The sequence below is a fragment of the Centroberyx gerrardi genome, chromosome 7 (assembly GCF_048128805.1).
Source record: "Centroberyx gerrardi isolate f3 chromosome 7, fCenGer3.hap1.cur.20231027, whole genome shotgun sequence".
Taxonomy (NCBI): Eukaryota; Metazoa; Chordata; class Actinopteri; order Beryciformes; family Berycidae; genus Centroberyx; species Centroberyx gerrardi.
The window spans coordinates 3,335,610-3,363,465 of record NC_136003.1 but is presented as its reverse complement, the minus strand read 5'-3'; the positions used below and the strand labels follow the sequence as shown (position 1 = coordinate 3,363,465).

Below are 27,856 nucleotides of genomic sequence, written 5' to 3'. Positions count from 1 at the left end.
CAAGTTTACTAGTTTAACAAGTTTACTCACTCGCTTCATCGATTCCGCCATTACCAGAATTTATTTCAGGAATGGGAGGGGGTGAGGGCCGCTTTTAAACAGCGAGGGAGGAGACAAGCTAGTTTTAAAAAAATGAAAAGCTATTGAATGGGTCGGGAGGAGCTTCGTATTGGTCCGGATTTTGACAACATGCTTTAGAAAAGAGGAGAAAACAGCAACAGCAATAAACCAATATCCACCTGTGTGGATATTGGTTTATATCATTATGTCTCAAGGAAATCTCCACATAGCAAACATTAGTTTCAGGGTTGGTTAAAGGGTCTGAAATGGCTTATTGCAGGTTTAAGTAACGTTAGTGGAATTTGGTCATTTAACCGATAAACGTGTTGCAGTGCTTCAGTACATAGAATTGAATTGAATTGAACACACGCGCCGTGGGTCTGTACAGGATCTGTGCTTGTTTTCCCTAATGCGCTTCACAGTCATATTTGTTCTACCCGGAAACAGAGGTTGAAAGAGACAAAGAGGATGTGAATTTGTGTTATGTTTTTTTCACAATCATGCAGAGGTATGAGTTCAGTCTCTTACGCTATGGTCAGTGACGTCCCGTCCACCCACTTCCAGTGTCCTTCCACTCCTTCGTCAGTCAAGCCAATCCAGACTTCTTCGTTATATCTATACAAACCATAAATGAATGTCTTTGAGGGAAGAGAGATAAAATTGAAAACATTATTGCAAGTAGTGAAGAAGTGAAGTAGCAGCTATCCTGAAACTTCTTCCAGCCAGGAAGACAGATCTTATCTGTAAATGTAATATATACATTGATCAGTAGATAGTGAGAACAAGTCAGTGCTCCCTACCATCCTTTTGGAGTTTTACCATTTTTTAAATAATTTGAATTGATTGAAATTGAATAATTTTAAATGATGGTTGACTGATTAGTTTGTCACCAAATGGCATTGTCAGCAAATGTGACTTTTCACTTTTGCTGTGCGTGTTAAGAGCAGCCCACCTTTCTCAGTAATACACCTTCCCACTGAACACTGGACATGATTTCAATATCTCTCATATAGCCCAGGTTTAGATCAAGCAGTAAATACATTATTAAATATTTAAACAACACATAAACAGCTGTAAATATCAAACATATGCACTAGAGAAGTCTATATGTACAACGTAATGCTTTGTTTTTGCCGCAAAGATGGAGTCATAGCCGTCTACTAAACTTTCACTTTTAACCACTGTGTAGCCGAATTTTAGCCTAAACGTTTATCACTATTAAGACGTCCCAACGCAAAATTGCTCAGTGGGTTCCTTCTTTGTTGAAAGAATAGTAATGATGAGGGATAGAAATAAGGAACACAGCATCCAAGGATTGCAATCCAAGCATAACCTAGACCAGTGGTTCTCAACGTGGGGTCCGGGGACCACCAGGGGTCCTTGAGGGGGTTCCAGGGGGTCCCCAGCAAATTGATGAATTGTTAAAGGTCCCATATTATGAAAAACACGTTTTTCCTTGCCCATTCACATATACTTTAGTCATCCTTCAACCTACCAACCCACAGAATGTGAGAAGTGAATGCCTCTGCATTGTTGCCCTGGCCTCCTTCCTGGGAAAACATGTGCTTCTACAAGCCGTTTTGATTTGGCTCCCCTTGTGACGTCCCAAGGGTAGCAATTTGCATATGCCGACCTCCGAGCTGGATAATCACTCCCACTCCCCTCTGCTCCTCTGTGCGCTTTCGGCCGCCATTGTTTTACTTCGCTACTTCGCTTAGAAGATATCAAAAGCAAGAGCAAAACATGCTAAATGTTGCGTTGTTGGCTTCAAGGCTGAACACAAAGCTCTACATTGCCTCCCAGCATCGGAAGATAAAAATATTGTTTTTACAATAACGTTCTGACTACAGTAAACTTAGTCCAAATTTGCATGTTTGTGCTAACCGCTTTACCTCGGACTGCTTCGTAAACGAGTGTCAATACAAAGCAGGATTTTCATCAAAACTGCTCCTGAAAGATGGATTTATCCCAACTGGATGTGGCCCAACAGCAAATGTGCAATCGGTAAGTGTCGCCACTTTGTGATAATATTTACAGTTGGGTACATTCAGCTAGGCTTGACAACATGTCCCGCTTTGCTAACGTGTGTAAAGTTATGTTCCATTTGCTTGTTTGCGACATTGTTTTCATGTTTATTTTTTAATACAGTCTATGGTGCTTTGTTGCTAAATCCGTTGCCTTGTCTGGAGAGATGTGTCCGTTAACGTAGCTTGAGAATGAGAAATGGATAAGGTAGTTCATGGTATTTCAGTCCGATTAGCATCGGGTAGCGATTTAGCTCCAGTCTGATGAGAGAGAGTTTGATGCGGGCCTGTGAATACGAGGAAGCCTGTTAGCCACAACGACAACAGTTAGCAATAGGGGCAAAAACATGTGCAGCTAGAGTCGGTTGTAGGCTACCTCAGCCGGCCAAAACGAGCACCTCGTCTCGTTAACCCGGTGCCGTTAGGACACATGTACTATAATCAAGGTTAGGGGCTAGTTGAAGCAAGCTAATCTAGCGTTAGCTAGCTAAGGTTAGCTCCTCTGGCTCACTTTGCGGACACATCTCTGTACACGAGACAACCGCTTGTCATCATGAATATTTCACTTCTAACACCAAATGAATGGATGGTTGATGAGATGTAACATTTCACGTTCTTCTCTTTGCACCTAGTCTTGTAAGTCTAGTCTTGTAATCAGCTGGGGTTGTGGCAACCTAGAAAACCTAGAAAACCTGAACGATGACAAGAAATACTACCTCTCTGGAGGTTATAATGTCCTATTTTCCTTGACTGTGGAGGAGACATTTAGAATCAACTACATAGTAATTATTGAGGCTGTAGTTTGTGGTAATGTAGTTTTGGATTGCAGAGATTTCAGAGTTGGCTCTTCAGCTGTCCCCTTTGTTCCTCCACAACCTAGCCTGACCTCCCCACCTATCAAGAGACCATCCAGGAGACCCGTCTTGACCTAACAGAGGAGGATGAGGAGGACCCTGGGTCTGCTTAGCCGACCCCCTGAGCCAACTTTCAGTATGTTTACCAACACATTTTTATTGCACACACAAAACTTTGTAAATATGAAAATTAAATAAATATACAAATGTCATAAAGTATAAACTATAGTATAAAGTAATCTATAAATGAAAATTGCAAATTTGCTTCACACTAGTATGTGATGTACACTCTTGTAATGGAACTGATGATTTCTGTGTTTCTGTTACTCCACAGATTACGTCGATGAGTTGATGGACCTCATCTTTGATCACGTCTTCCAGGACCCTGCACCTTATGTGAGCCAGGTTTTCATGATCCCCGTCCCAGAAGACCCGTGCGCCCAGTCTGACAGGCCAGCCAAGGAGGACGTCATTGCAGCCACGTGTCTCGGTTCAATCAAGAGGCAGTCTGAACCCGACGTAGCTGGCAGCATCAGGGAGCTCACAGCATATGCACAGCACCACACACACTGGTATCACTACTCTGACCTAGAAAGCCCCAGCACTAGCTGACAAAGGATCTGTAGGCTAGACACTGAGAAGAGGGTACACATACTGTCAATATATTTCATTTGAATACTTAGTCTCTTCTTTTGTTGTTTTGGTTATCTGGCATGAGGTCAGGTTGTAGTTGGGTGTTTTCCACGAATACATAACAGATAACTAAAAACATCAAATTATAAATCATTTTTGTGATTGATACTGCACTACTTTACTACACTGCAGTAACTGCTACAGTGGAACACTCCCGTGTACACTCACTGATGTAGATTTTGTAACATAACAGCACCCCATTATGGTCCTGCAGCAGTGTTATGTTTTTACATGTGCCTTTTTTATGCCTTTTCTATAATAAAATAATTTTGTTCTGTATGAACAGTCAAGTGTTGTGGTTACTTTTTGGTTTCACGTTTAATTTACATGGGTGTGTAAAGGGAAAAAAATATATAACCCCACACACACTGTCTACACTTACATGCAAGTGTAGACAGTGTGTGTGGGATTATATTACTTTTTCAGTAACTTTTGTCCGATGCCCCTGTCACTAAAAGACTTTTAGGTGTGCTACAGTTGTTTCTCTACATGGATGTGTAATAAAGTAGAACAACACAGATATTTTACTCAAATTTATTGTCATGTACAGTATTATCCAAAGTTACATGTTGGCCATATTATTTGGCAAATCAATTCATGCACAGAATGCATAAAAGAAACTTATTGTTCTATACCTCTGCTTTATAAATGTTCATTGCATTCTGTAGTGAGAACACATTCAAACATACAGGCTCCAGACCAGGATGATCAACATGCATGTAGGTGGATCCTGAAGCCGATTCATTCTTCTGGTAACCTAAGGAATGAGAAAGGGTAACTTATTGAATTTTGCTAGCTTCATAACATTACACTGACAATGACGTTTATATTATATGTTTATCATTTAGCACAGACAATGCAGAGTAAATGTGAGTACTGTACAAACTAATGTAACATACGACATAAACAATAAAGGTGTCAACTCTAAAAGAGGTAAGATGTTATGTACAGGGGGAATGACCAGCAGGCCTCCATGAGATGCAATGTTTGAATATTTCAGCTACAGTTCTAAAACTGTTGAGCTAGCGTTATAGATGAATAACACTGGCATAAATTACGACAGTCATATGTCCAAATGGTAGATAGCGTGGGACATAACCATATGTTTACGTAATAACTACATAATGTCTGGTGTGGATTTTTTTCCTATCGCTAGCCAGTACAACGGCAATTGTAAGACACTTCATGGAATAACATTACAGCAGCTATCCAAGTAGCCAGCTAAAAGCTACCGACACCTACTGTGTTGACTAGACAGCCTCAAACCACTGGCACCGGTGAACGTCAGGCTCAAAATGAATCAAACAAACCATACGGTACAGTTACCGTGCGAGACACTCCGGCAGGTAACGTTAGATATCCTTTTTATGGGATATAAATTTGTCCGCTATGGCTATCCAGAAAGACAACATAGCCGACGCAACCACATACACACGCACGGTAAGAAAGTACAAAAACAGTGAAATTTCAACCTACCGTTCAGAGACATCCTGCTGTAACCGTGTCTGTAAAACTTCGGCAGTTGCCTCCTCTTGTTCAGTTGACAGATTCCTTCTCAAACATGTACGGTTTTACATGTTGTGTCACGGAGTTTTCTTCTACAAGGAGCTGCCATGCTGGTTTTGGGTTTTTTCGGCGTCTGCACCCTCCCCCCTCACCCAGCCGATCAGGCGGCCAATCAGAGCAGCGCCTCATTATCATAGCAGCCCCGCCCACTCAGAACAGCGCATAGTTAATGAGGGGAGAAACTGAGAGGATGGAGAGGTTCCACAGAGCCTGGATTTGTGTGTTTTTTTGCAACAGAATTCGTAACCTTGTTTTAAAGACCACTGAGAAATGTTTTAAACAGCTAAAAAGAGCATAATATGGGACCTTTAAACTTCAGCATTATTTCATTTACAAGACGTTAACACAATTAGAGAATGTAGAAGAATGACTGTTTTGATCATAGTTTCACTGTTATCTCTCTACCTACAATACAGACAGTCATGGAATTCTGGACGAAATCATATCTAGCAATAAAAATATGCTCAGATTTGGGACAAACTCTCATCAAATGGGGGTCCGTGGCTCTAATGTGGACAAAATTAGGGGTCCTTGATATGAAAAAGGTTGAGAATCACTGGTCTAGACAGTGATTCTCAACCTTTTTCATATCAAGGACCCCTAATTTTGAAAGCAGAGCTCTCAACTATTACAAAAGGACACATCTACACTATTGGCATTCTTTAACTGTTTGTTGATTACACAGATCCAAACCATGCTTTTTCCCCAGACAAGGAACCATTTGACAGAATGAAAGTATGCTGAATTCATTCTTTTATTTCTGTTTCCTTTTGCTTACCTCTAGTCGTTGCATTCAGCCTCTCAAATTCCCTCTGTAACTGGTCTCTCTCTGCAGTCAGGTTGTCGTATCTCATCTTTAACTCGTCTCTCTCCGCAGTTACGTTGTCGTAACTGTTCTGCACCCGGTCTCGTTCTTGAATCAAAGCAGTGTAATTAGCCTGCAACTTGTCTGTCTCTTTTACAAGCATGTAATATCTGGCCTGTAAATTATCTGTCTCTTTAGTAAGGTTGTTGTGCCTGCTCTGTAACTTGTCTTTCTCACTGGTGGAGGAGTTGTGACTGATCTGTAACTGCTCTACCTCCTTAATCAAGGAGTTGTAACTCATCTGCAACTGCTCTCTTGATCTGGTCAGGTTGTTGTATCTGTTGTGTAAATTGTCCTTGTCTTTGGTCAGTGAGTTGTAATTGGTCTGTAACTCATTTGACCGTTTGACCACTGAATTGTAATTTGTTTTTAACAAGTCTTTGGCTTTAGTCAAGGCATTGTTATTAGTCTGCAATTGGCCTTGACTTTTTTTTAGCTGGTCTCTCTCTTTCGTTAAAGCATTGCTGCTGGTCCGTAACTGGCTTTCACTTATTTTAAGATTGTTTCTTTCTTTTGTCAGAATATTGTTATTGGTCCGTAATTGGTCTCTCTGTCTAGTGAAGTAATTGTTATTGTTCTGTAGCCGGGTTTGGGTGACTTGTAGTTCCCTTTTGTCTTTAAGTGTGGTCTTCAGGTTCTCCTGTATGTTGTCTTTCTCTTTAGTCATGGCATCGTAGCTGCTCTGTTGGTCTCTCTCTACTTTGCGATATGCAGAAGAGGTGAAATATCGATGAACAATGTCCTGGATCAATGAATCTCACCAATGATCTCATCTCAAGTAACTTCTAAACAACACTAGAACATTTGACAAAGATAATAGAAAGGTAGACTCACAGTGGACTCCCTGGCCTATGATCCCAGCCAGCAGGACAACACACAGCAGCCCGAGACAGACTGCAGCAGCCCTGAGAGGGTTCTTTCTCAACTCATAAACTGAATCACAAGAGGCAGAGTAGAAATGTTAAAAATTATGAAGTGATCTGAGGAACTTGTGGTTATGTGTTTTGTCAGCATGAGGGTGAATGTGAGGAACTAGGATATTGAACGATTTCATTACAAAATACTATATAGAATACTAATTTCGAGAAAAAACATTACCTGAAATGATTAATTAATTGTTATTTCAGAGGTATACATGATTTTGTTGCTATTTTGAAGGGCTATTCTGAAAGTCTTCAATTGGCAAACAACTTAGACATTTCCACAGTGAGTTTAACTTTAATAAATGTGTGATGGCGATTTTATGGAATGAAGCTCTCATTTTACCTGAATATTGAAACCTCCTGCCATCTGCTGTGAGGAGCTTATAGCCATTTCGGCCGCCATCAGTGTCCATGGACAAGAGTGTGCGTCCTAGCACCTAAAGACAACCTAAAAGTGCTATTTGTATGTTGAATTTATCCCTGAAAAGGTAGAATTTATAAAGAGCAGGAACGGGCAACCATGTGCCACGCAGGTTTTTGTTCCAACCAAACAATATAGCAGTGGATTTCACTTATTATTTCCCCCCTCAAGGTGCGCTAATCAATGAAAACAGCTGCTGTAGTGTTTGGTTGGAATGAAAAGCTCTCCATGGCACATGATGATGATGATGCCCGTCCCTGCCGCGAGGCGAAGATTGATCTCAACACCAACGGTGCGTAATTTGTGTTGAGATTATTGTTGTAATGCTGACAGAAGTGCACAGGCGAGAATGAGAGGCTCCTCTCCAATTGTCCTTCCTGGGTAAAAGACTGAATCTTTGCTTCAATCCTCCACGGCAGACGGCAGTGGTCGTACCATGTACCATGACCCAAGGAAATGCAACCAAACACCTGCTGATACCACTGATTAACACACCTTCAACCAGAGAGGAGAAACTCATTAGTGAAATCAACTGGTATGTTTGGTTGGAATAAACACCTGCTTCCTCTTGGGTCATGATGGCACATGGGTGAACACCACTGCTCCATGGTGTGTTTGAGGTCAGGATGATACAATAATTATACAAAAAGGTCAGCAATGGCACTTTCACAATCAGTGGTTCAGAAATATGAGTAAGTTCCGATGTCAACATAGAAATGCTGAACATGCTGTTTACAAAGAACAGATATCAGCATGCTGTCAAAGTTCAAATTCAAGTTCGCTTATTTATATAGCCCTTCATCACAAGCATGTCTCAAAGGACTGTACAGAGAATGAGCCTAACTAGATCTAACTGATCAACAATCAACCATAGAACAGAATGATATAGGACGAACATCAGGAAGAGCAAGACACACAAAAACAGATTATAGCAAGACATAACAGCCTACGTAATCTACATACCCGGCACCACCAGCCTTAGACCATCAGTGCATACAAGGAAAAACTCCCATGAAAAAACCTTGGTGGGAAAAAGAATGGAAGAAACCGAGGCACAGAGGGATCCCCCAGCGGGACGGCTGAGCGTGCCGGGCAAAACAATGATAGGATCATGAGAAAGAGAGAAAAACAGAAAAGAAGACAGAGCTGGGCAGAGAGAGGCAGCATGCGGCGGTGAGAAGGGGCCAAGATCAGCGCTAGATCCACAGAAACAAGAGCTGCAGTCGTAATACACATCCAGGTGGGAGCTGCATCAGGGAAGGGACTTATGGTGCGTTCAGACTACGGGCTACAAAGCAACAGGAAGTCATTCGTTTTCAATGGAAGCGGTGACACAACGCTACAAATGCCATAGTGTAAAATGTAGCAGCGCGTCGGACGAGCGCAGCTACAAACTGAAGTTCAGCTGGCTTCAACTTTTTTCCACGCTCTGATGACGCGGTGAAGCGCAACCAAATCAAGGTAGTGTAGGGTCGTTATATTTACGTTATTATTGTTTACTTGATGAATTAGAAGAACGAGTATATGGCAAATAAAATAAAAATGAGACAAATGCAATGCTATGACAAGCTGACTTTATCACTTGGTGCAGCCAGCGTGACGAGGACATGAACCGTCAGCGACCACCTGGGCAACACTTTTCTGCTCCGTTGGCAACAGTGTAGCCACCGACGACCATCAGAGCCAGGGCAGCACCCGTTCATTGCCAGGTAGAAACACTGCACCGGAGTCTGAGAGAGAGGAGAGAAAAGCAGCTGCACACACGACATGACGGTGCAAGCCCATGTAACAATTTAACTTTATTTCAGACACATAGGTCCATATCAGCAAAGAAAGAGAAATATAAAAAGTAAAATACGAGGACAAAACAGCAACGAACAGTAACGATTTATATGCTAACAGAAGCACAAAGTAGTCAGACTTGGCTTGAATTGGGAGCCAATGAAGGGAGGTCAGGATGGGAGTAATGTGATCAAATTTTCTAGTTCTGGTTAATATTCTGACGGCAGCATTTTGCACAAGTTGCAGGCTTTTAATACTGCAGTTAGGTAGGCCGGAAAATAAGACCTTACAGTAATCGAGTCTTGATGAAACAAAAGCGTGTATTAGGGTTTCAGCATCCGCCATATTTAGCAAGGACCAGATTTTTGAGATATTGCGAAGGTGGGAAAATGCTATCTTTGTGATATCCTTAATATGAGAGTCAAATGAGAGAGCTGGGTCGAATGTAACGGCAAGATTTTTAACTGTGGAACTCTGGTTTTTGGGCCAACAACTAGCATCTCAGTTTTATTGGCATTTAGTCGCAAGAAGTTTTATGACATGTATGTAAATTTGAGTGTGATCCGTGTAACACTGAAGTTTAATACCATGGCTGCGGAAAAGACCATAGAGACCAAAGGAGAAGTATCCAAAAGTGAAAACAATTTTTTCTCTTTCACACTAATTTAGTTTCAAAATTGTTTGCTTTCAAAACTTTTTTTACTTTAAAAATTAAGTGAAAAATTAAATAGAAAAGTAACTCTATAAGATGTGAGTGTGACACTTAAGTGAATCTCTCTTCACTTTGTATTGTGCTGTGTTTTTTCAGTGACAAATTGGGCCAGTGTTAAGAAAATCATTTACTGCTGAGGAGTATCCATCCTTTATGTTTTTTTATACCTGTTTTTATGCATCTGACAAATTTGAATTTAACTGCATTGCATTGAACTGAATAGTGTAATGTTAGTTTGCTAGCCCATAGCTGTTAGGAGACTAGAAGAGACAAAGCAGAAGAGACAATTTTATTACTATTTTTTCCAGTGGGCATGCTGGCCAAGAAAAAAAGTGAGTTCCATTCAATTAAAAATAATACTATAAAAGGCTCACAGAGAAACAAAATGAGATACCAGTTAAGGAAGCTTAAATACAAGCCCCTTGAAAAGACGAGTTGATATTGTTGAGAAAAATCACAGGAGCCTAGAACCAGGAACACAATGTCAGAGCAATGGTTTGCAAATATAATAAGTCTAATTGAATTACTTTGTTTTTACAGAGACATCCTCTCAACATTTTTTTGAAATTATTACTGCATTTCAAATTAAGTGTGTTATCTCTTAATAAAATACCTTGTTATAGTACAACAATCTACAGAAAGCCTTATTGACTGCGTTTACATGGACTTGAGTATCCCGGTTATGATCGGGTTTTTGAAGTATCCCGTTTTTGTGTTTGCACATGTGAACATAATATCCCGATTTCAGAAACCTGGATAAGCCCTTATCCCGGTTTTGAGAAACCCGATTATGCTAGCTGGAGTACTCTGAAAGAAACCGGGATACTGTTGCATGTATACATCTTATCCCGGTTTCTGACCGCTGCCGACTACCTGCGCAGGCGCGGCTTCAGCCAAGTGACGTAGGGAGAAAAACACAAACAATGGCGGCAACGAGAGTGTCTCACTTCTGGAGCGATGAGGAAACGGAGTTTTGTCTTTCGGTGATGAAAGAATTAAATATACTTGGCAGTTTAGATGGGAGAAAGCATCGAAATGCTGACCTATTCAAGTCTGTAGTATACAGACTACAGGACGCCGGTTTCCCAACACGTACAGTGGAGCCAGTCAGCTCACGGTGGAAAATACTAAAGAAGCATTACTACGTGGCCAAACATCAAAACAAAACAGTCAAATTAATTTAAGTTTAACAGTTACAGAGGAATATCAGATTAACGATTTCAAAATTGCCGGTTTGTGTTGTAAACATCACAGGCGCCTGCGCAAATAGCATGCAGTAATCAGTAACCGGGATACTAGTATTTATCATGTATACGGGGATATGAAAAACCAGATTTCTCTGTGTTCCATGTAAACGCCATATCCCGAATATGATCAAAACCGGGATAAGCCTCATAACCGGGATACTCAAGTCCATGTAAACGCAGTCATGGACACTTGTCCTAACAAGTGCTAGGGCTCTCTTACTATTGAGCAAGTCAGTCAGAAGAGAAAGGAAGAGGAAGTGAGATTGTCCTGACAGACTTAGGGATGGACTGCCACACCCTTCTCTTCTCTAGTCGGGGCAGTTGTGTCATCAGGGTCCGTTAAGATCTAGGAAACAGCCTCACCCTGAGAATAAAAAAAAAAAGCAAGTGTTGTTGTTCACCAACAGATAAAAGGTCTTTGGTTCATCAACAGTTCATTGTAGGGATACACAGCAACTGCTCAGAATGAGCGAAATAGTATTGGCAAATATCTATTATGGTTTGTTTTAGCCTGCTTGGGTGTCACATGGGTGGGGTTTGCTACATATTGGACAACGTACTTGCCTGACAATATACTGAACACTGCAGTATCTGACTTGTCCTGATGCATTGAACCACACCTGTCTGCTTGTCTGAAGCTTTAAACAGAATTATTTCCAACTGCAATTTGAACCATGTCTGGTTATGGAATTGATTTTGTTTGAGAACAACACTGTATGATTGCATATTGGCAAGCTTGCTGGAGCTATGTGTCACCCTGTGTTGTAACAGAGTGATAGACAACACCCATCAAAAGGCAAATTCAGGTCAGTCAGTCAGTCAGCTGTCACTTCGTAAGATGACCTCTAGAGGGCGGCTTTGACTAAGAGATGCAGTGTTTCCAATACATAAGCACAAAATCAAAAGTTGGTCAATGTAGACAAATTAAATCGATCTCTAATGCGCCTGATGTCACATCACGTCATGTTTGTCTTTTGGAGATGCGCTTGACCAGCAGCATTGTACTCAGTTCAACAGAGTCTCCCGGTGTGAAAACGGAAGTGAAACTTAACATTGCACCATTTGCTCCAAACTCGCCTGTATTAGTAATGGGATTTGTAAACAGTAACCTGATGCCACGTCCTCTGCTGCCCTACAAACATTAACAGTAGGTAACATTATTACCTTGTGGTATTTACCCTAAGTGGGGTTATTTAACCGATAACCGTGTAGCAGTGCATTGAATTGAATTGAATTTAACACGGATCTGTGTTTTGATTTGTGAATCAGGTGTACATAAAACACTGCTGTTATGGGGTATGTAGTGGGGGTAAATGTGGGGGTATGTATGGAGTGACAGTAGCTATATGGACCAACCGTATATGGCGGGTGTTCGCTTTATAAATTTCCCGAAACCCAAGACGGAGCTGGACAAGTGTTTACGGTGGATAAGAGCCTGCGACCAAAGTAGTGAAATAAAGCATAAATGCCTTTACACTTGTTAATTTCCAGGCCTACTCCACATCAATTAGAAAGCTCTCTAATAATAATAATATTCTGTGTCATAAAAACACTAGATAGCATATTTGTTGCCTATCGTTTGTCCAATAAGCGTCTACGTTTCATTATAGGATCATATGCTGTGAATTGGTCTCAATTAAGTGCATTACAGTGTTTTAGCAGAGCCTCAGTTTGTCCCAAACAATTGTGACAACTTCAAGGTGTTAAGCAATTAAACTGGATGTCACCAAAATTTGTACGTAATGCTGGAATGAAACTCCAAAAGTTTTGAGTTGGTTGGAGGGTCTTTTCCCTTCACTTATATCTAGCTATGTGTATCTGTCCCTCCAGTCTTCATCTCCAAATTCAAGATCTTGTGGGACGGTGAGAGGCAAGATGGCAACGCTGCAGGGAAAGGTTTAGAAGAGGAGGAAGACCAAAAGGGAAATGAGGAGGACGCACAGGCCGAGGAAGGAGGAGAAGGAGGTGTGGATCCAGTCCTGGATGAGGACGGAGACCTTGAGGTGACACGTCGGTATGGAAAACACTTATCTCTCTCTTTCAGTCAACAGTTAAATATGCCATTTACATGTTTTTACCGCAGTGCCATTGTCTTCAAGAGCAAATGTCAGAATTGGCAGCACTCTGTTATACCTGGGTGCTATGAAACTTCAACATGGTTTGGTAATAATAATTTTGTACAAATCAACTCTATTCTTTATTGAGCAGTATACAATTAATAAAATGAAGTTAAAGTTGTATTATTGTGAAAATATAACTAACTATACATTACATACTGCTGGCATACAATGATGTACACTACCAGTCAAAAGTTGGACACACCACATTTTTCACACATTTTTCACATTTTAGAATAATAGTGAAGACATCAAAACTATGAAATAACATACCCTTTGCCTCGATAGAAAGGTGGAAAGGTAAAGGCTTTGGAAAGAAATTCATATGTAGGCATCAACTTCATGATTTATATTTGTCTAAGAAACGGATTTCAAGTATTTAAGCAGAAGCCTTTAGATCAAAACGGCTTCAAGATAATGACTGCGTTTACATGGACTTGAGTATCCCGGTTATGAGGCTTATCCCGGCTTTGATCATATTCGGGATATGGCGTTTACATGGAACACAGAGAAATCTGGTTTTTCATATCCCCGTATACATGATAAATACTAGTATCCCGGTTACTGATTACTGCATGCTATTTGCGCAGGCGCCTGTGATGTTTACAACACAAACCGGCAATTTTGAAATCGTTAATCTGATATTCCTCTGTAACTGTTAAACTTAAATTAATTTGACTGTTTTGTTTTGATGTTTGGCCACGTAGTAATGCTTCTTTAGTATTTTCCACCGTGAGCTGACTGGCTCCACTGTACGTGTTGGGAAACCGGCGTCCTGTAGTCTGTATACTACAGACTTGAATAGGTCAGCATTTCGATGCTTTCTCCCATCTAAACTGCCAAGTATATTTAATTCTTTCATCACCGAAAGACAAAACTCTGTTTCCTCATCGCTCCAGAAGTGAGACACTCTCGTTGCCGCCATTGTTTGTGTTTTTCTCCCTACGTCACTTGGCTGAAGCCGCGCCTGCGCAGGTAGTCGGCAGCGGTCAGAAACTGGGATAAGATGTATACATGCAATAGTATCCCGGTTTCTTTCGGAGTACTCCAGCTAGCATAATCGGGCTTCTCAAAACCGGGATAAGGGCTTATCCAGGTTTCTGAAATCGGGATATGATGTTTACATGCGCAAACACAAAAACGGGATACTTCAAAAACCCGATCATAACCGGGATACTCAAGTCCGTGTAAACGCAGTCAATGAAAAATGTGTACATTCAATCAGGTGTGTCCAAACTTTTGTTCAACCTTTTGTGCATTAGAAAGTAGGTTGTGCAAAGGAAAATGTATAGGACAGCTTTGGTTGATGTTGGAAAATGTTGGAATTTTATCTACTAATATTTTCCACTTATTTCTAACAATTGTTGTGATTCCCCAGACCAAAGACGAGTCCCCCTGAGGTTAGCGACCGAGACAAGGTCTGTCCCATCATCCTCAGCCAGTCCACGACTGTACAAGAAGAGGAAGAGGAGGAGGTGGAGAATGAAGACAATCAGCGCTTCAAAGATATTATAAGGATCGGTAAGAAGCTTTTATGTTATCTTTGCTCTCCTGAACACTATGCAAAAGTAAAAACAGGAATGTGAAAATGTAATTTGAAATACTGACAGAAAGAGGTGCGCTTCAATGGTAAATACCGATAACTGATTGCTCAAGAGATGCACAAATGCAAATTTTAATTTGTGTGAAATATTTTCAACAAAATGTAATACAGGGGGTGGACAAAATAGAAAATTTGAACGACCTGAATTGTGTTTAGAGGGATATTGGATATTTGGGATATCTGTGGTGTTTAGCAACTATGCCGCTGTCCCAGTTGATGAGTTTCAACTTGACTGTTGTCTGTGTTTGGCATATGTTTTCATGATGTCATTATACGGATCGGTTAAAAAAATCATGCTCAATCATGCTATTCAATATTGCGGGAAATATCGCAATAGTTCGTGAATATCGCGATATTTCCCGCAATATTTAATACCCCCCCCCCCCCCCCCCCAAAAAAAAAGGTACAAAAATACAAAACAAAACAAAAAAACCCCGCAATAATATTGTATATTGCGATATCTTGGCCGGACAGTATTACGATATTAAATTATGGATATCGCCCAAGCCTATGAGTGAGTTTGCGTGTTTGAGTGTGTTAATGTATTAGTGTATTTAACGTTTGTATCCCACCTATTCACAGAGCACACCATGGCCACACCCCTGGAGGATGTCGGCAAACAGGTCAGTCAATGGCTCATGTTGATATCTTATCTCTCTCTTTCTCTCTGTCTCTTGTTCTCGCGCTCTTTCTGTTTTATATCCTGTTTTTGTCGTTTCCTACCCAATAATAGATAAAAGCACTTAAAGCATAGGTTGATGTTTAGATGGCATCGCGTCTGTCTTCCTCTCATCAGGTGTGGCGAGGAGCGTTCCTACTCGCTGACTACATCCTCTCTCAGCAAATCATGTTCAGAGGAGCGACAGTGCTGGAGCTGGGGGCAGGAACAGGCTTGGCCAGCATTGTCATGGCGATCGTAGCCAAAACAGTCTACTGCACAGGTATGATGCCGTCGAATAGAAATTTGATCTCGTAACAAGTTATTTAGGGTCAGCTAATAGTATACCTTAATCTGAATTACACTAGTGAGAATACTGGGAAAAAAACAAATCAAGGTCTGTGGTAGGAAATACCATTTAACAGCCTTGGTAGCTTGCACATGCCAGTCATTTTAGACTGGCAGTTTGGTTAGATCATCATTCAAAAGACTATCATTTTTCACTTACAACAAAATTATTATTAAGTTAAAATTATCTGTTATTTGTTCCTAAAGCTCAGCCTGTAGCCAATTTCCGTCACTATTTCTGTGTTCTTGCAATTGTACTGTAGCTTGATCCTCCCGCAACACTAGGACTTAAAGTCCCAAGAGTCTTTTGTCATTTCAGCAAATCAGAACTAGTGTAACACTAGCCTGTAGTCAGCTCAGCAAGTTAGAAGTAATGTATCACTAGCCGGTGGTCAGCTCCACCAGTCAGAATTCATGTAACACTAGCCTGTAATATTCAGCTGTAGTCAGCTCAGCCAATCAGAAGTAATGTAACACTAGCCTGTAGTCAGCTTAGCCAATCAGAAATCATATAACACTAACCTGTAGTCAGAAGTAATGTAACACTATCCTGTAGTCAGCTGTAGTCACCCTATTTTTTGCTGTATGTTTACACCCTTTACTTAAACAAATCAGGAGATGATGAGAAACAACCAACATCAGAGGTAGCACGGCAATAATAGAGCAAGAGCTCATTTTTATGAAAAATATAACTCCATAACATAAATATATGCATTAATCAATAACATAGGCTTGTTTGTATTTATAATACGTAGTCATGACTGCATTGCTTGCAAAAGGACAAAATTCATAATGGATCTACCCTCCTAATTAACTGTTAAGGGGGGATCTACGTGGTGGGGCACCGTTTGGCATAGTTTGCCAAAATTCTGTGGGAAACACTGTACTGGATTCTCTCTCTCTTTTTATAGGGCATTTTGCTCAGTGATATTTGACTAATCTGGTATTTAAAATTTAATATGGTTCTTTATGGGTCTGTGTGGTAGTCTGTGGCACTTTGTAGGCTCCCTCTTTTAAGGTGCTCAGTCTGCTCACTTGGCATGTTATTTAATAATGCCTCCCGGGCTGTGTGGAGGTTACTCCAAGCCACTTGTTCACATACCAATAACATAAGATTTTCATTTGTTTATTCATTCATTTATTTACTTTTTCCCCCTGTCTTTTGTGTTGTGCCAATCACATCCTTGATACAGACATGGAGGGGTCAGATATAATTATTAACCGTAATGATTGTGGTTGGAGAAAAGGATTGATAGAAGGGGATGGTCACCTTGAGAGTTTTATTGAGATGCAACCTTCAATAAGCCAACATTTAGTCCTTATTAAATAATTGGTGCCCCCAGTTGCACTGTCTTGTTGTACTCACTTGCTACACATGCAGTCAGTCAATATTTAAAGGTAAAATCTCACCCTAAAACAGTATACTCATTTGTTATTCCTGTGTTTCTGGGCACATAACTAATATTTATGAACATGAACAGTTTACCAAAGCAAGAATCCAAACAAGATCCGCTGATAATGAATGGGACTTTCACAAGCTTTTTCACTCAAGTGGGCTTTATTTTATGGCAGTGTTAACAGTTTTGAACAAGAAATCTTCCCATATTCTAATAAAATCGCCTTACAGTTGTGTTTTATTGTCAGTGGAGAACCTCCAGAAAGTGTTAGTCTTGGCTCTTTTGTTTTTGGGAAATATATATTGACTGAAGTATCCAAAGATCAAAAGAATTCCATATGTAAACTCTGTTTTAGTGTGACAAGAAATTACAGGCTCATCACTATAAGTGTGACAGATTCATATAGCTATATACCGTATCAACAGAAAGTAGAGCACATTTGATTAAGTCTCTAGTGGTCTCTAGCTACATAGTTGGTGTAACTGTGTATGTGCCTTGCCTACAGAGGCTCTGAGATGGAGGCAAACTTAATTAAAGGAGATGGAGTCCAGGGGATCTCTCTGGTGATGAACTAAGTCTACACTCAATAAATGCTGCCACAACATAACCTGGAAGTACTGCTGTTAGTTCTGGAACACTGGCATTACTGCATTGAAAGCAGCTCAGCACCAATACACAGCACCTGTTAATTGTTTATGACTATGGTCGTTTATGGCTGTGCTATGTTTATGGTTGCATAACATCTAGGATGCTGTTCTTCATTATATTTGATGTCATTGTCAAGAGTTTATTGCTTTATATCTCAACAATAGCAATGGCAATGATTACAAGGGTTTCAGTCTAAATCATACCCACTTCTGCTTGAAGCTCCACCCACTTCTGGAGTTATCCGAATACAAATATGAATACAAATAACAAATACAGATATAATACAAAAACAACTTTTACAGGACCATAACGGTGTGTTGCATGTTTTAGCCCATCTACTACACTGTGCACATATCTTACATTACTACCAGCCATTTTTCAAAGTATACCATACTTTTTTTTTTTTTTTTTCCAATTCAAACGTTCAGGTGATAAACCTATCTTAAAAATCTCTGCTGCTCCAGCTAACATTCGTGCCCGGGTTTATAAGACATTTGAATTTAGTTCATAAAACAATCTTTTCTTCAGGACTATTTTCTGGTGGTGACGTACAATCTGTTGCGTGGGTTTTTGACTACGACAGAGAGGAATGGTGCATTCACGTGCTATTGATAAATTGGAAAAACTAATCTCCAGACTATCTTATTTAAAGCAAGAAGAAGCCACATCCACATCATCCTTATCACTATGCTCATGTTTGCTTATCATTTGTCTTCTGTGTTTGATTTTCCAACCATAGCGCGTGAAAGCAATGCTGTTTGGCAGCTGGCTTTGAAGTCCTGCATGTCGGAGCTTCCCACCAGCATGTGCATGCACATGTAGAATTTACAAGTCAGTGTGGGCATTGAACTAAACTACTAACTGACAAAAATAAACCTGGGCGGGATTTTAACTGTGATAGATTACCTATCTCAAGCAAGGTTCAAGTACCATACTGAAATGAGTCGAGGCTAATGGCCGCCTGGGAGGTAGGAAAAATGCATTCAAGTGTAAATAAAGTGTAAATAACATGGTGTGTGTAGGATGGCCTTCATAGCGGTTTGTGTGTGAGAAAGAGAAAGTGAGAACATGATTGAATGTGTGAAGTGTGAGTGGGTGAATGTGAGGCAGTGCTCAGGTGTCTGCGTCTAGAGGTCTGACACCCTGGCTGATTATGTCTGGGTCAGCACATGTTTCTGTTATATGGTGGTGACTATTGAAATAATGACTATTTCGCCATCATCCAATTCAGTGTTCTCTTTAATGATACATGCAGCATGGAGAGAAGTGCACAGCAGAAGGAATGGTGCAGTTCTCTAAGAGAGTTACTTTAAAACAAGGCTTATATGCACAAGGACAAACACCTGCAAGGCTAAACATTCACTAGACAAAGCTTGTCTTTGCCTGTTCTCAAACTTTGTGCCTGCTGGCCACCATACACGCTCTCTCACTGTGAGCCAATCAAATCAAACTAAAACAATGGCTCTGTATCGAAGAGGGTCCTGATTGGCTGCCTGCTACACTGCTCTACATAAAGTGGTACCATGTAAACTTCCTGGATGCTTAACTAGCATACAATTAGTTGAGGATAAACAGCAAAATGTAAAACATATGCTCAACAGTGTCAAAATGCTCTCTTGTAACTTAGTATGGTATAAGCGAGTGAGCAAAATTTAAATTGAAGGAAAAACCCAGGCTGATGTCATAAAAATACACAGTGGAAATACACTGTAATTAGTCTAATTTGCATCATATCACCACAGAAGCTCATATATATTTGATTATCAGTCCACTACTGTCTTTACTGTTGTTGTTGAAATAACACATGCCTTTTTTAAACTATGATAAATGATTGTCATCTGCTGTTGGTCTCAGGTGTTAGTATGTATGTGTGAATTTGTGCGAGCCATATGTTATGGATGTTGGGATGAAACCATCAAATATGGCCAACATTAGCTGACACTAAACTGCAAAAACTTGCCTAATACAAAATCCTTTTCTTGCAAGACCCTTTCCATTTTTCTGGTGGATGCGTTATTTATTTATTTGTTTGACATTCAAGAAGCCATCATGGAAACATTTTATTTTTTGCAACATTTCAAAAAGTTTGCAGAAAATTCCCTTGAGATTTCGATGGATGCTTCACAGACAGAAAATCTTATTTCCTATCTCTTTGTTCTTGTTCAGCCCATAAAGATTTCCAATTTGCGTTTAAAAAAAATACACTTAATTGGGTTCAATGGGCCCCAGTGCGCCCAGTAGTGACTCAACACAGACCCACTCGTTGAAGGGTGTTAGAGTGACAATTAGCCTGATCCAGGAATTTTCACACTTCCTTTCTCACTTTCTCTGTGTATAAAGCAGGAGTGGCTGAATGTAGTGGGCGGTGATAATTAAATTTCAATTCTTCTCTCTTACAGAAAATAGTAGCAGTCTTCACTATTGACCGTCTACAGTCAGTAGTGAAGTTAAGGAGGAAATGATGCACTTTATGAAACAATATGTCCCTGTAGGGAGTTAAAGCTTTAAAACAAAATGTGAAAATGTGCTTTCCACAGTGTAGCAGTGAGGAGCCGTATAGAATCCCCATTCTAAATTCAGAGCACCTAACAAATAATTGTGCTACAGTTCTGCCCTTTGCAGGGGATTTGGATAGATATTAATCTCAGGAAGGGAAAGGTCAAAAACTGGAACAATTTTAAAAGTCAAGCCAACCAACAGACATTCCATGTAGAAATATCAATGTTTCTGGGTGTGGGTGATTTTTGTGTTGCAGATGTGGGGGAGGACCTTCTAAGCATGTGCCAGAGAAACATCACATTAAATAGATGTCTGCTGGAGCCTGCAGGTGAGATAACGTTGCCACATTGCTATTTAGACTTGAATAAAGCCAGTGTAAAAGGATGTTCACTGTCAACACTGACTCTGTTCACACTGCAAGCAACTTGGTTGATGGGTCGCTACAAACTTTTGAATAGGCAAATCATGTATTTTTTGCTGCTTTGGTATTGCCTTTCATAGCATTAGTTTAAGTTAAGTTTCAGTTTTATATATTTTTCATAGCACCATTCATACATAGAATGTAACTCAAAGTGCGTTACATAAAATGCATTGATTAAAACTGAAAAAATTGAAAATAAATGAAAACAGTGAATGGGTTAAAACCATTACATTGCATTAAAATAACATTAAAATGACTAACTTATAAAATGACAAACAGACAATAAAACAGCAGAATAAAGTAAAGGGTAAAAGGCAATGTTAATTAAAAGCTAAGTTAAAGCTAAGTTAACATGACATTGTCTTGATGAGTTAATGTAGCTAGCAAACCCTAATGAAGTAGGATTAACTGAAAAGAAACAGAAAAACTCAAATGACTTATCATATATATATATATATATATATATATATATATATATATATATGGCAAATGTAAAATGGACAAGAAGTTGATTGCTGCCATTCAAACTTTGAATGGCAGCAATCAACTTCTTGTCCATTTTACATTTGCCAGACGGAGCTATTGTTCATGAAACAAAATCACATTGGTTAGGAAATGCAGAAATCTGATTGGCCGTTTGACGGCCGATGACCATGAAAAGTTCATCCGCAGCGACAGTGTTGTTGACCGTTCACACGTTGGTGGAGTTGCACCAGTCGCTCAGCTCTATAGGAAATGAATGGGCTTCCAGTTAAAGGATAACGCTGGTGTTTTTAAATGCATTTCTTACTGTCAACAAATCCTATGAAAATAACAAAATCAACAATGTGTTTGCTCTACTCCCATTACTTTCCGACTTCCCACGTTCCCTTTTTAGCCTTCAACCCGGAAGTCATTGGTTCCAATTGTAAGCTAAAAACCTTTAAATGCAGCTCACAAAGACATAGTTTACATTTTAAAAATCGCTAACTGTTACCATGAAAAGTCAGGCTATTGTAGTTATTACCAAATCAAATTCAAATGGGAACAAATTCTTCATTACGACGGGGACTATTTTCGGTGCTACGGAACTACTTTCCTGAGATGGAAAACGTGTTTACAGCCGGCTTATTAAGTTGTTTGAGGAAAAAGTTGGCTGGCACCACAATGATGAAATATACTGCCAGAGCAACGGCATGGCTCTGTGATGTGTTTTTAATCATTTTTTTAATACAATGCAGTTCTATGGCTGCTGGGACATGCCTTTACTGGGCATCGGTTACATGGACGAGACTTCTTAGCAAAACAAAATCATTGCTGATTTTGTTATTTTCATAGGATTTGTTGATGGTAAGAAATGCATTAAAAAAACATCAGCGTTATCCTTTAACTTGGTGATCTTGTTGCTCGCAGTGTGAATGCACGATGAGAGTGAGCTGCAGTGTTGGATGGCTCAGGAGAGCCAAATGACGTCAATGTGGGAAGCTCAAAACCCAAGCAAAGCACATGGTGGTTCATCTGGCCTAATATTGTCTGTCTCTCCATCAGATGGTGAGGTGAGAGTGAGACAGCTGGACTGGCTCCAACATGACCTTTGTACAGGTACACACTCACACACACATATGCACAGCACACTATTTTCCTTTTTCACTCACTGAAACCAACATGCTACTGTCTGTCCTAAAACTAGTCACACCATTAAAATACTGAATTCAGTGGTTTCTACTGTATGCAATACTGTGTTTAAGTAACTAATCTATGGCCTCTATCGACCTCTATCTCCTCCTTTCCGTTTGTCCATTTTTTGCAGATGCTGATGTGGAATTTAGCTGGACGGAGAAGGAAGTGGCGGATCTGCATGACAACACTAGCTTCATCATTGCCGCTGACAGTAGGTTACTGTGTTGGAACAGAAGCCTCACTGCCGGAAATTAAGTTTGCAAAACTTAAAATAACACATCAAATTGACGGGGGATCTGTGCTTTTTTAATTTTGTCTCCATCTTTGGTGTGAAGCGCTCATTGCTGTGGTGTTTTTTTTTTACTGCACTTCCCAGAGAGTAGCAAAACAGACATTTATTTATATGAAAATGCCACCGATTATTACTTTAAGTCCAAAGTGCCCTACACTATGGTGTGAGTACATACACTTTTATGAGTGGCTCCAGCAGGAATTGAACCTCTACCCATAATAATGCCAAGTCACTGTAGAATAGCTGTACAATATCATATATATTGATAATGTAGAATATTTCCTATTCTTTTATTATTTGAATGTGAAAACACTTGCAACTTTAGCACACACACACACACACACACACACACACACACACAGACTAACAAACAAGCAGAACAGATTGATAATTTGATTTCTATCTGTCTGCCGCCAGTTTGTTATGACGATGATCTGACAGATGGGCTTTTCCGAACTCTGTATCGACTCAGCAGCAACTTCTCTCAGCCCTGCGTTACCTACCTCTCTATAGAGAAAAGGTAAGGAGAAAAGCATCACATAGCAGGTACTGTAGGCTTCAGCATTGACATTGGAAACTACAGTTTTTCAGCAAAACTATGAGATCTCTAATGAAAGTTTAATGGCTTTAATGACTTTATTTTGACTGATTGTGGATGACGCCTGCAGCTAGACAAGACATACAAAGTTTTGAACAGGCAAATCATGTATCTTTCATAACATTACTTAACTGTTTTACCAAGTCAACATAGCTTGCTGGCAAGTGCTAATTAGGTAGCATTAATTGATAATAAACAGAAAAGTAAAATTAATTTCAAGCTCACCATTGACCCCAACAATGGATGCAACCGTTCTCCGAGCATCGTTTTTGAGACGATTGTTCCTGTCGTCTTTCAAATAAAAGTTGTAGAGAACTGGGCAGCTTTGAACGGCTGGAATTTGTGGATCGTCCGCACATGATTGGCCAAGTTTCCCTGCTCTATAGGAAATTAATGGACTTCCAGTGCTGCTTTCAGTCTGAAAGCAGTCAGATTCATACAGAACAGGGTTAGTATGCATAATGACCAGTGTTGGGTAAAGTTATTTTTGGAACTAACTAGTTACTTTACTTTGTTACTTGCCCTAAACAGTAGCCTAACTAGTTACGTTACTAAGTTAGTCTTTATTAAAAGTAACGCGTTAGAGTACTTTCACGTTACCCACGTAAAATCATGCCTTTAAAATACGTCTTCTGCTGATGTCATCACTCTTATTGTACAGAAATCATCACTAATCATCACGTCTGGGACACAGCCTGAAGTAACAAACTACTGTTGTCTAAAGAAAACATCAAGGCAGCTTTCAGTTACCTGGTTCCACAGTAAATACTCAGTGGGGGCTTGGACCGACTGGACGCCTTTCTGCCGTCACTGCATCACAACCATAGGTGATTTTGACTTGATCAACACTGTGAAACATTGGCTCCGTGTTTCTATCTATAAAAAAGCCTAATTTGAGAAAAAATATGCTATCGTCACGGAGTTATTGACGTTAAAAGGCGCATCAACCGGTGAATATCAAACTTCAAATTAACTTCACCCGGTGATCAACGGAGCCTCAACTGATCCAGTCTGCTCTCAAAATAAACGGCAGACTGCGCTCACAAGCGCTTTAAATTCAAATCTTCAGGTTAGATAGTGAAAGCTAAACTTACAGTTAGCAATGATGTTCTTATCCTTCTCTTTGATCAGTTCAAAGTAATGTGAATATTTCCAAGTTCTGCAGTTTATTGTTGTGTTCATTCTGAAAGCGGGTCGTAACCTAGAAGCCTCCACTGCACTGCCAGCCTGCTGCACAGTCTGCTTTTAATAACATATGTAGCATATAATAGCCTACCTTAATTTTTTTTAATTTGCACTAACTAAACATTTAACCATTTGAAAGAAAAATAAAAGTAGCGAAATGTAACTTTAAGAAAGTTACTAATAACTGATTACATAAATTGAAAAACTAACGCGTTAAGTTACTCAAAAAAAGTAATCTGATTACTGTAATGCGTTACTTTGTAACGCTTTACCCCCAACACTGATAATAACATATAATAATATGCATTCTATCTGCTTTACTAAACACAGTTGGACTACATCTACTACTACTCATCTTGCCCTTTTTCTTGTTCTGTCCATTTATAGTTTGAGAACTTTCCTTAGCTATGTTCAGAAATCGGTAGTTCCAGGTAGCATTAAAAAGTTGGTCAACGTTTTAAATTTGGCTTTCTGAAACGTGCATATACCCTGTGTTAGACATACGTTCTCATAACGCCTGCTAGCCAAGGAAAAACAAGTTTCAAAGTCAAACCATTTACATACTGTACTATTACAAGCTCAAGCAATAATCAGGTTTCTTGCTGTGATGGATGTCCTGGATGTCTCACTAGGATGAACTTCACCCTGCGACACATGGACGTCTCCTGTGAGGCCTACGACCATTTCCGCCGCTGTCTGTCCCAGCTGCAGGACCTGGTGGACGGACGCTGTCGCTTCAGAGTGGAGCAGCTCCCCGCCACTTTCCCGCAGCGCCTGCAGTACGAACGCGTAGAGCAACTGGTGAGGGAGACACTCACACAGACACACATCCTCGTATTTCTATCCTTGTGTGTGCTACATTCATTCTCCAGCCCAAAACTAACCTTAACCCTTACCCTAACCTAAACCTAATTCTACTTCTAATCTTAACCCCCCCCCCACACACACACACACACACACACACACACACACAGTCATTCATTGGATGTGAATTTTGAGTTGTTTTTTGTGAAAATGTCTCACTTTTTTTCTTTCTTCATTTTTTCTTTCTTCATTTTTCCACAATATACAGTATAGAATGTGCACATCATCACTGCAGTCAATCATCAGCTGAGACTTGAAGTCACAATGAATCCACATTTTGAGAGCATTTCGCTTCCTTAATGTGATGTATTTCCTGTTGAAAAGGGATATTGGGACGGGACATAACACAGGGAGGGATCGTTCAAACGTGTAAACCAATGGGATATCAGTTAGGGAGAGAAACGCAGTTATCTGTGATGGTTGGAATTTTTATGTACCTGATGATTTTCCATTTTCCAGGTAGTAAAAGTATTGAGATTTTGATATAAAAATAAAACAAAATACATTTTTTGGCATTTTTTGGCATAAATTGTCAAATAGGTGTATGGTATGATAATGAGCTAAAAATGTATTTTTCATTTCAGTGTGACTTTAATAGTTGTTTTCTACAGTCCTCTGCCTGTATCCACTAGATGGAGCTAAAGTATTGCTTTTACACACAACTCTGTACTGCAGCAAACTAGAGGGAAGGCATATAAACTTTTTTCAACAAGGGACAGGTTAGGAAATCTGAAACCTAATTGCGAGCTGTGCTGAATGGCCAAAAAGAAGAACATTTAAATTTCACTTGATTGATTTGTACCCAACTGTACTGTATAGTTTAAAATATGTTAATTCACTCACTTAGTTTTGATCACTATTGCTTTGGCAACACGCAATACTAACATTCATAAGGTTTTCAAGCTGTGGCTTTATTTTATTCTTAGAAAGCATTTATTTTATTCTTACTTTTTGAAATTGTTTTTCACAATAATGGAGCATTGTGTTAGTTCAGGCAGGACACAGACCGCAAAAAATCCACAAAAAATCACCACAGTTCTAATTCAAAGCTACAGAGAGCATTGGCTTTTGTGTCATCCAATATGGCAGGGTAAAAAGATTCCGCATCATGTGACTGCACATCCTCTATATATTAAGTTGGGAAAACAGGGTTAATCTACAGGTTCTCAATTAGAGAGGAAGGAGGAGGACGCTCTTCTCTGTTGCAGCCCACTTTGTGGTTTAGGCCGATAAGACGGGTGTATTTTGTTTTCTTCCTGCATATATACTTTCTATTGTATAATATTTTAACATGATCTTAGCTCCAACCACACCATGGAAAATGTAGGCGATTCTGACTGCACTTCAACATCTAACCCAGTTCCCCAACACCTGCACTGCAGTCTTCATTAATATATTTTCTTACCTCCTTGTTTATTTCTCCAGGAGCTGTGGAAGGTGACTGCTACACCTTTCCAGTTTGAAGTGCCATCTGATTCTGAGCTGCTTCCTTGACTTGGACTTGGACTTGGGTCTCCAGTGGTTCTTACTAACTGGCACTAGGCTTGGGCGATATCCCAAATTTAATATCACAATACTGTCCCACCAGAATATCGCGATATACAATATTATCGTGGGGTGGTTTTTTTTTTGTTTTTTTATTTATTTTATTTTATTTCTTCAAGCTACATCAAATTTTGAGGCTATAATAATAATTGTTATTATTAACAGCCTAGAAATTTGATCTTACTATTCAAGCATTGGTATAATTTGCTCATTCCTGCTATTTCAAGAAAAACGGGCTGATTGTGGAAAAGGGAACCCATATATCTGTTATCGCGGGAAATAATATGAATATATTATATATTATATTAATATATTCGCAAAATATCGCAATATTCGATAACATTGAATATTGGCCAAAGCCTGACTGGCACAATAACACCCTGTGTCATTCATCCATTGGTCCACCACAACAATGAAGTGTAATCAATGGGGCAAGAGGGTGATCTATTACTTAGTCCTGACTAACCCATCACATAAATTTTGAGTTGTAATGGTAAGGCTCAGGATTGTGATGATACTACAATTTTACGCTATGAAACTATACCAGGATAAGTGACATGATACCTAGTGTTGGGATACCACTCCAAACAGTACAATAATTCTCAATTAATATTTTATGGTTGGAAGGTATAGTATAGAGACACAAAATGGTACAAAATATTTTTGCTACTTTATACCGTATTGAATGTAAAGATTTGAAATATAAATGGATTATAAAAAGAATCTTTGGTATCACAGAAAAGGTTTTTGCCCCATTTGAGTTTCTGTATTTTTGGCATTTTCTGTTTTTTTGACATATTTTTCACATTTGAATTTGATCTTATCTTTTTGTGAGTTTGGTGCTTCTCTCATTTGTTTGGTGTGCAAGGTCATCA

At 39.6% G+C, this 27,856-nt stretch overlaps 1 protein-coding gene and 1 pseudogene across 2 annotated transcripts in view; one reads left to right on the top strand and one right to left on the bottom strand.

Annotated features, from left to right (window-relative positions):
* Positions 1–26,970, top strand: part of mettl22 (methyltransferase 22, Kin17 lysine) — a 36,242-nt gene extending 9,272 nt beyond the window's left edge. The window contains exons 3-12 of the mRNA XM_071907525.2: positions 12,978–13,161; positions 14,643–14,785; positions 15,450–15,490; positions 15,664–15,808; positions 20,674–20,745; positions 22,366–22,419; positions 22,628–22,708; positions 23,207–23,309; positions 25,205–25,373; positions 26,862–26,970. Of these exons, the coding sequence (XP_071763626.1) occupies positions 12,978–13,161; positions 14,643–14,785; positions 15,450–15,490; positions 15,664–15,808; positions 20,674–20,745; positions 22,366–22,419; positions 22,628–22,708; positions 23,207–23,309; positions 25,205–25,373; positions 26,862–26,930 (1,061 nt within the window). The 3' untranslated portion in view covers positions 26,931–26,970. The remainder of the gene's footprint in view (positions 1–12,977; positions 13,162–14,642; positions 14,786–15,449; positions 15,491–15,663; positions 15,809–20,673; positions 20,746–22,365; positions 22,420–22,627; positions 22,709–23,206; positions 23,310–25,204; positions 25,374–26,861) is intronic.
* On the bottom strand, positions 585–7,851 carry LOC139918222 (uncharacterized; annotated as a pseudogene). Its single transcript, XR_013505003.1, has 5 exons — positions 7,842–7,851; positions 7,329–7,415; positions 6,898–6,995; positions 5,976–6,771; positions 585–801 (listed from the first exon to the last, which is right to left on the bottom strand). The product of XR_013505003.1 is annotated as an uncharacterized LOC139918222 (transcript).
* Positions 26,971–27,856: the final 886 nt, after the last annotated feature.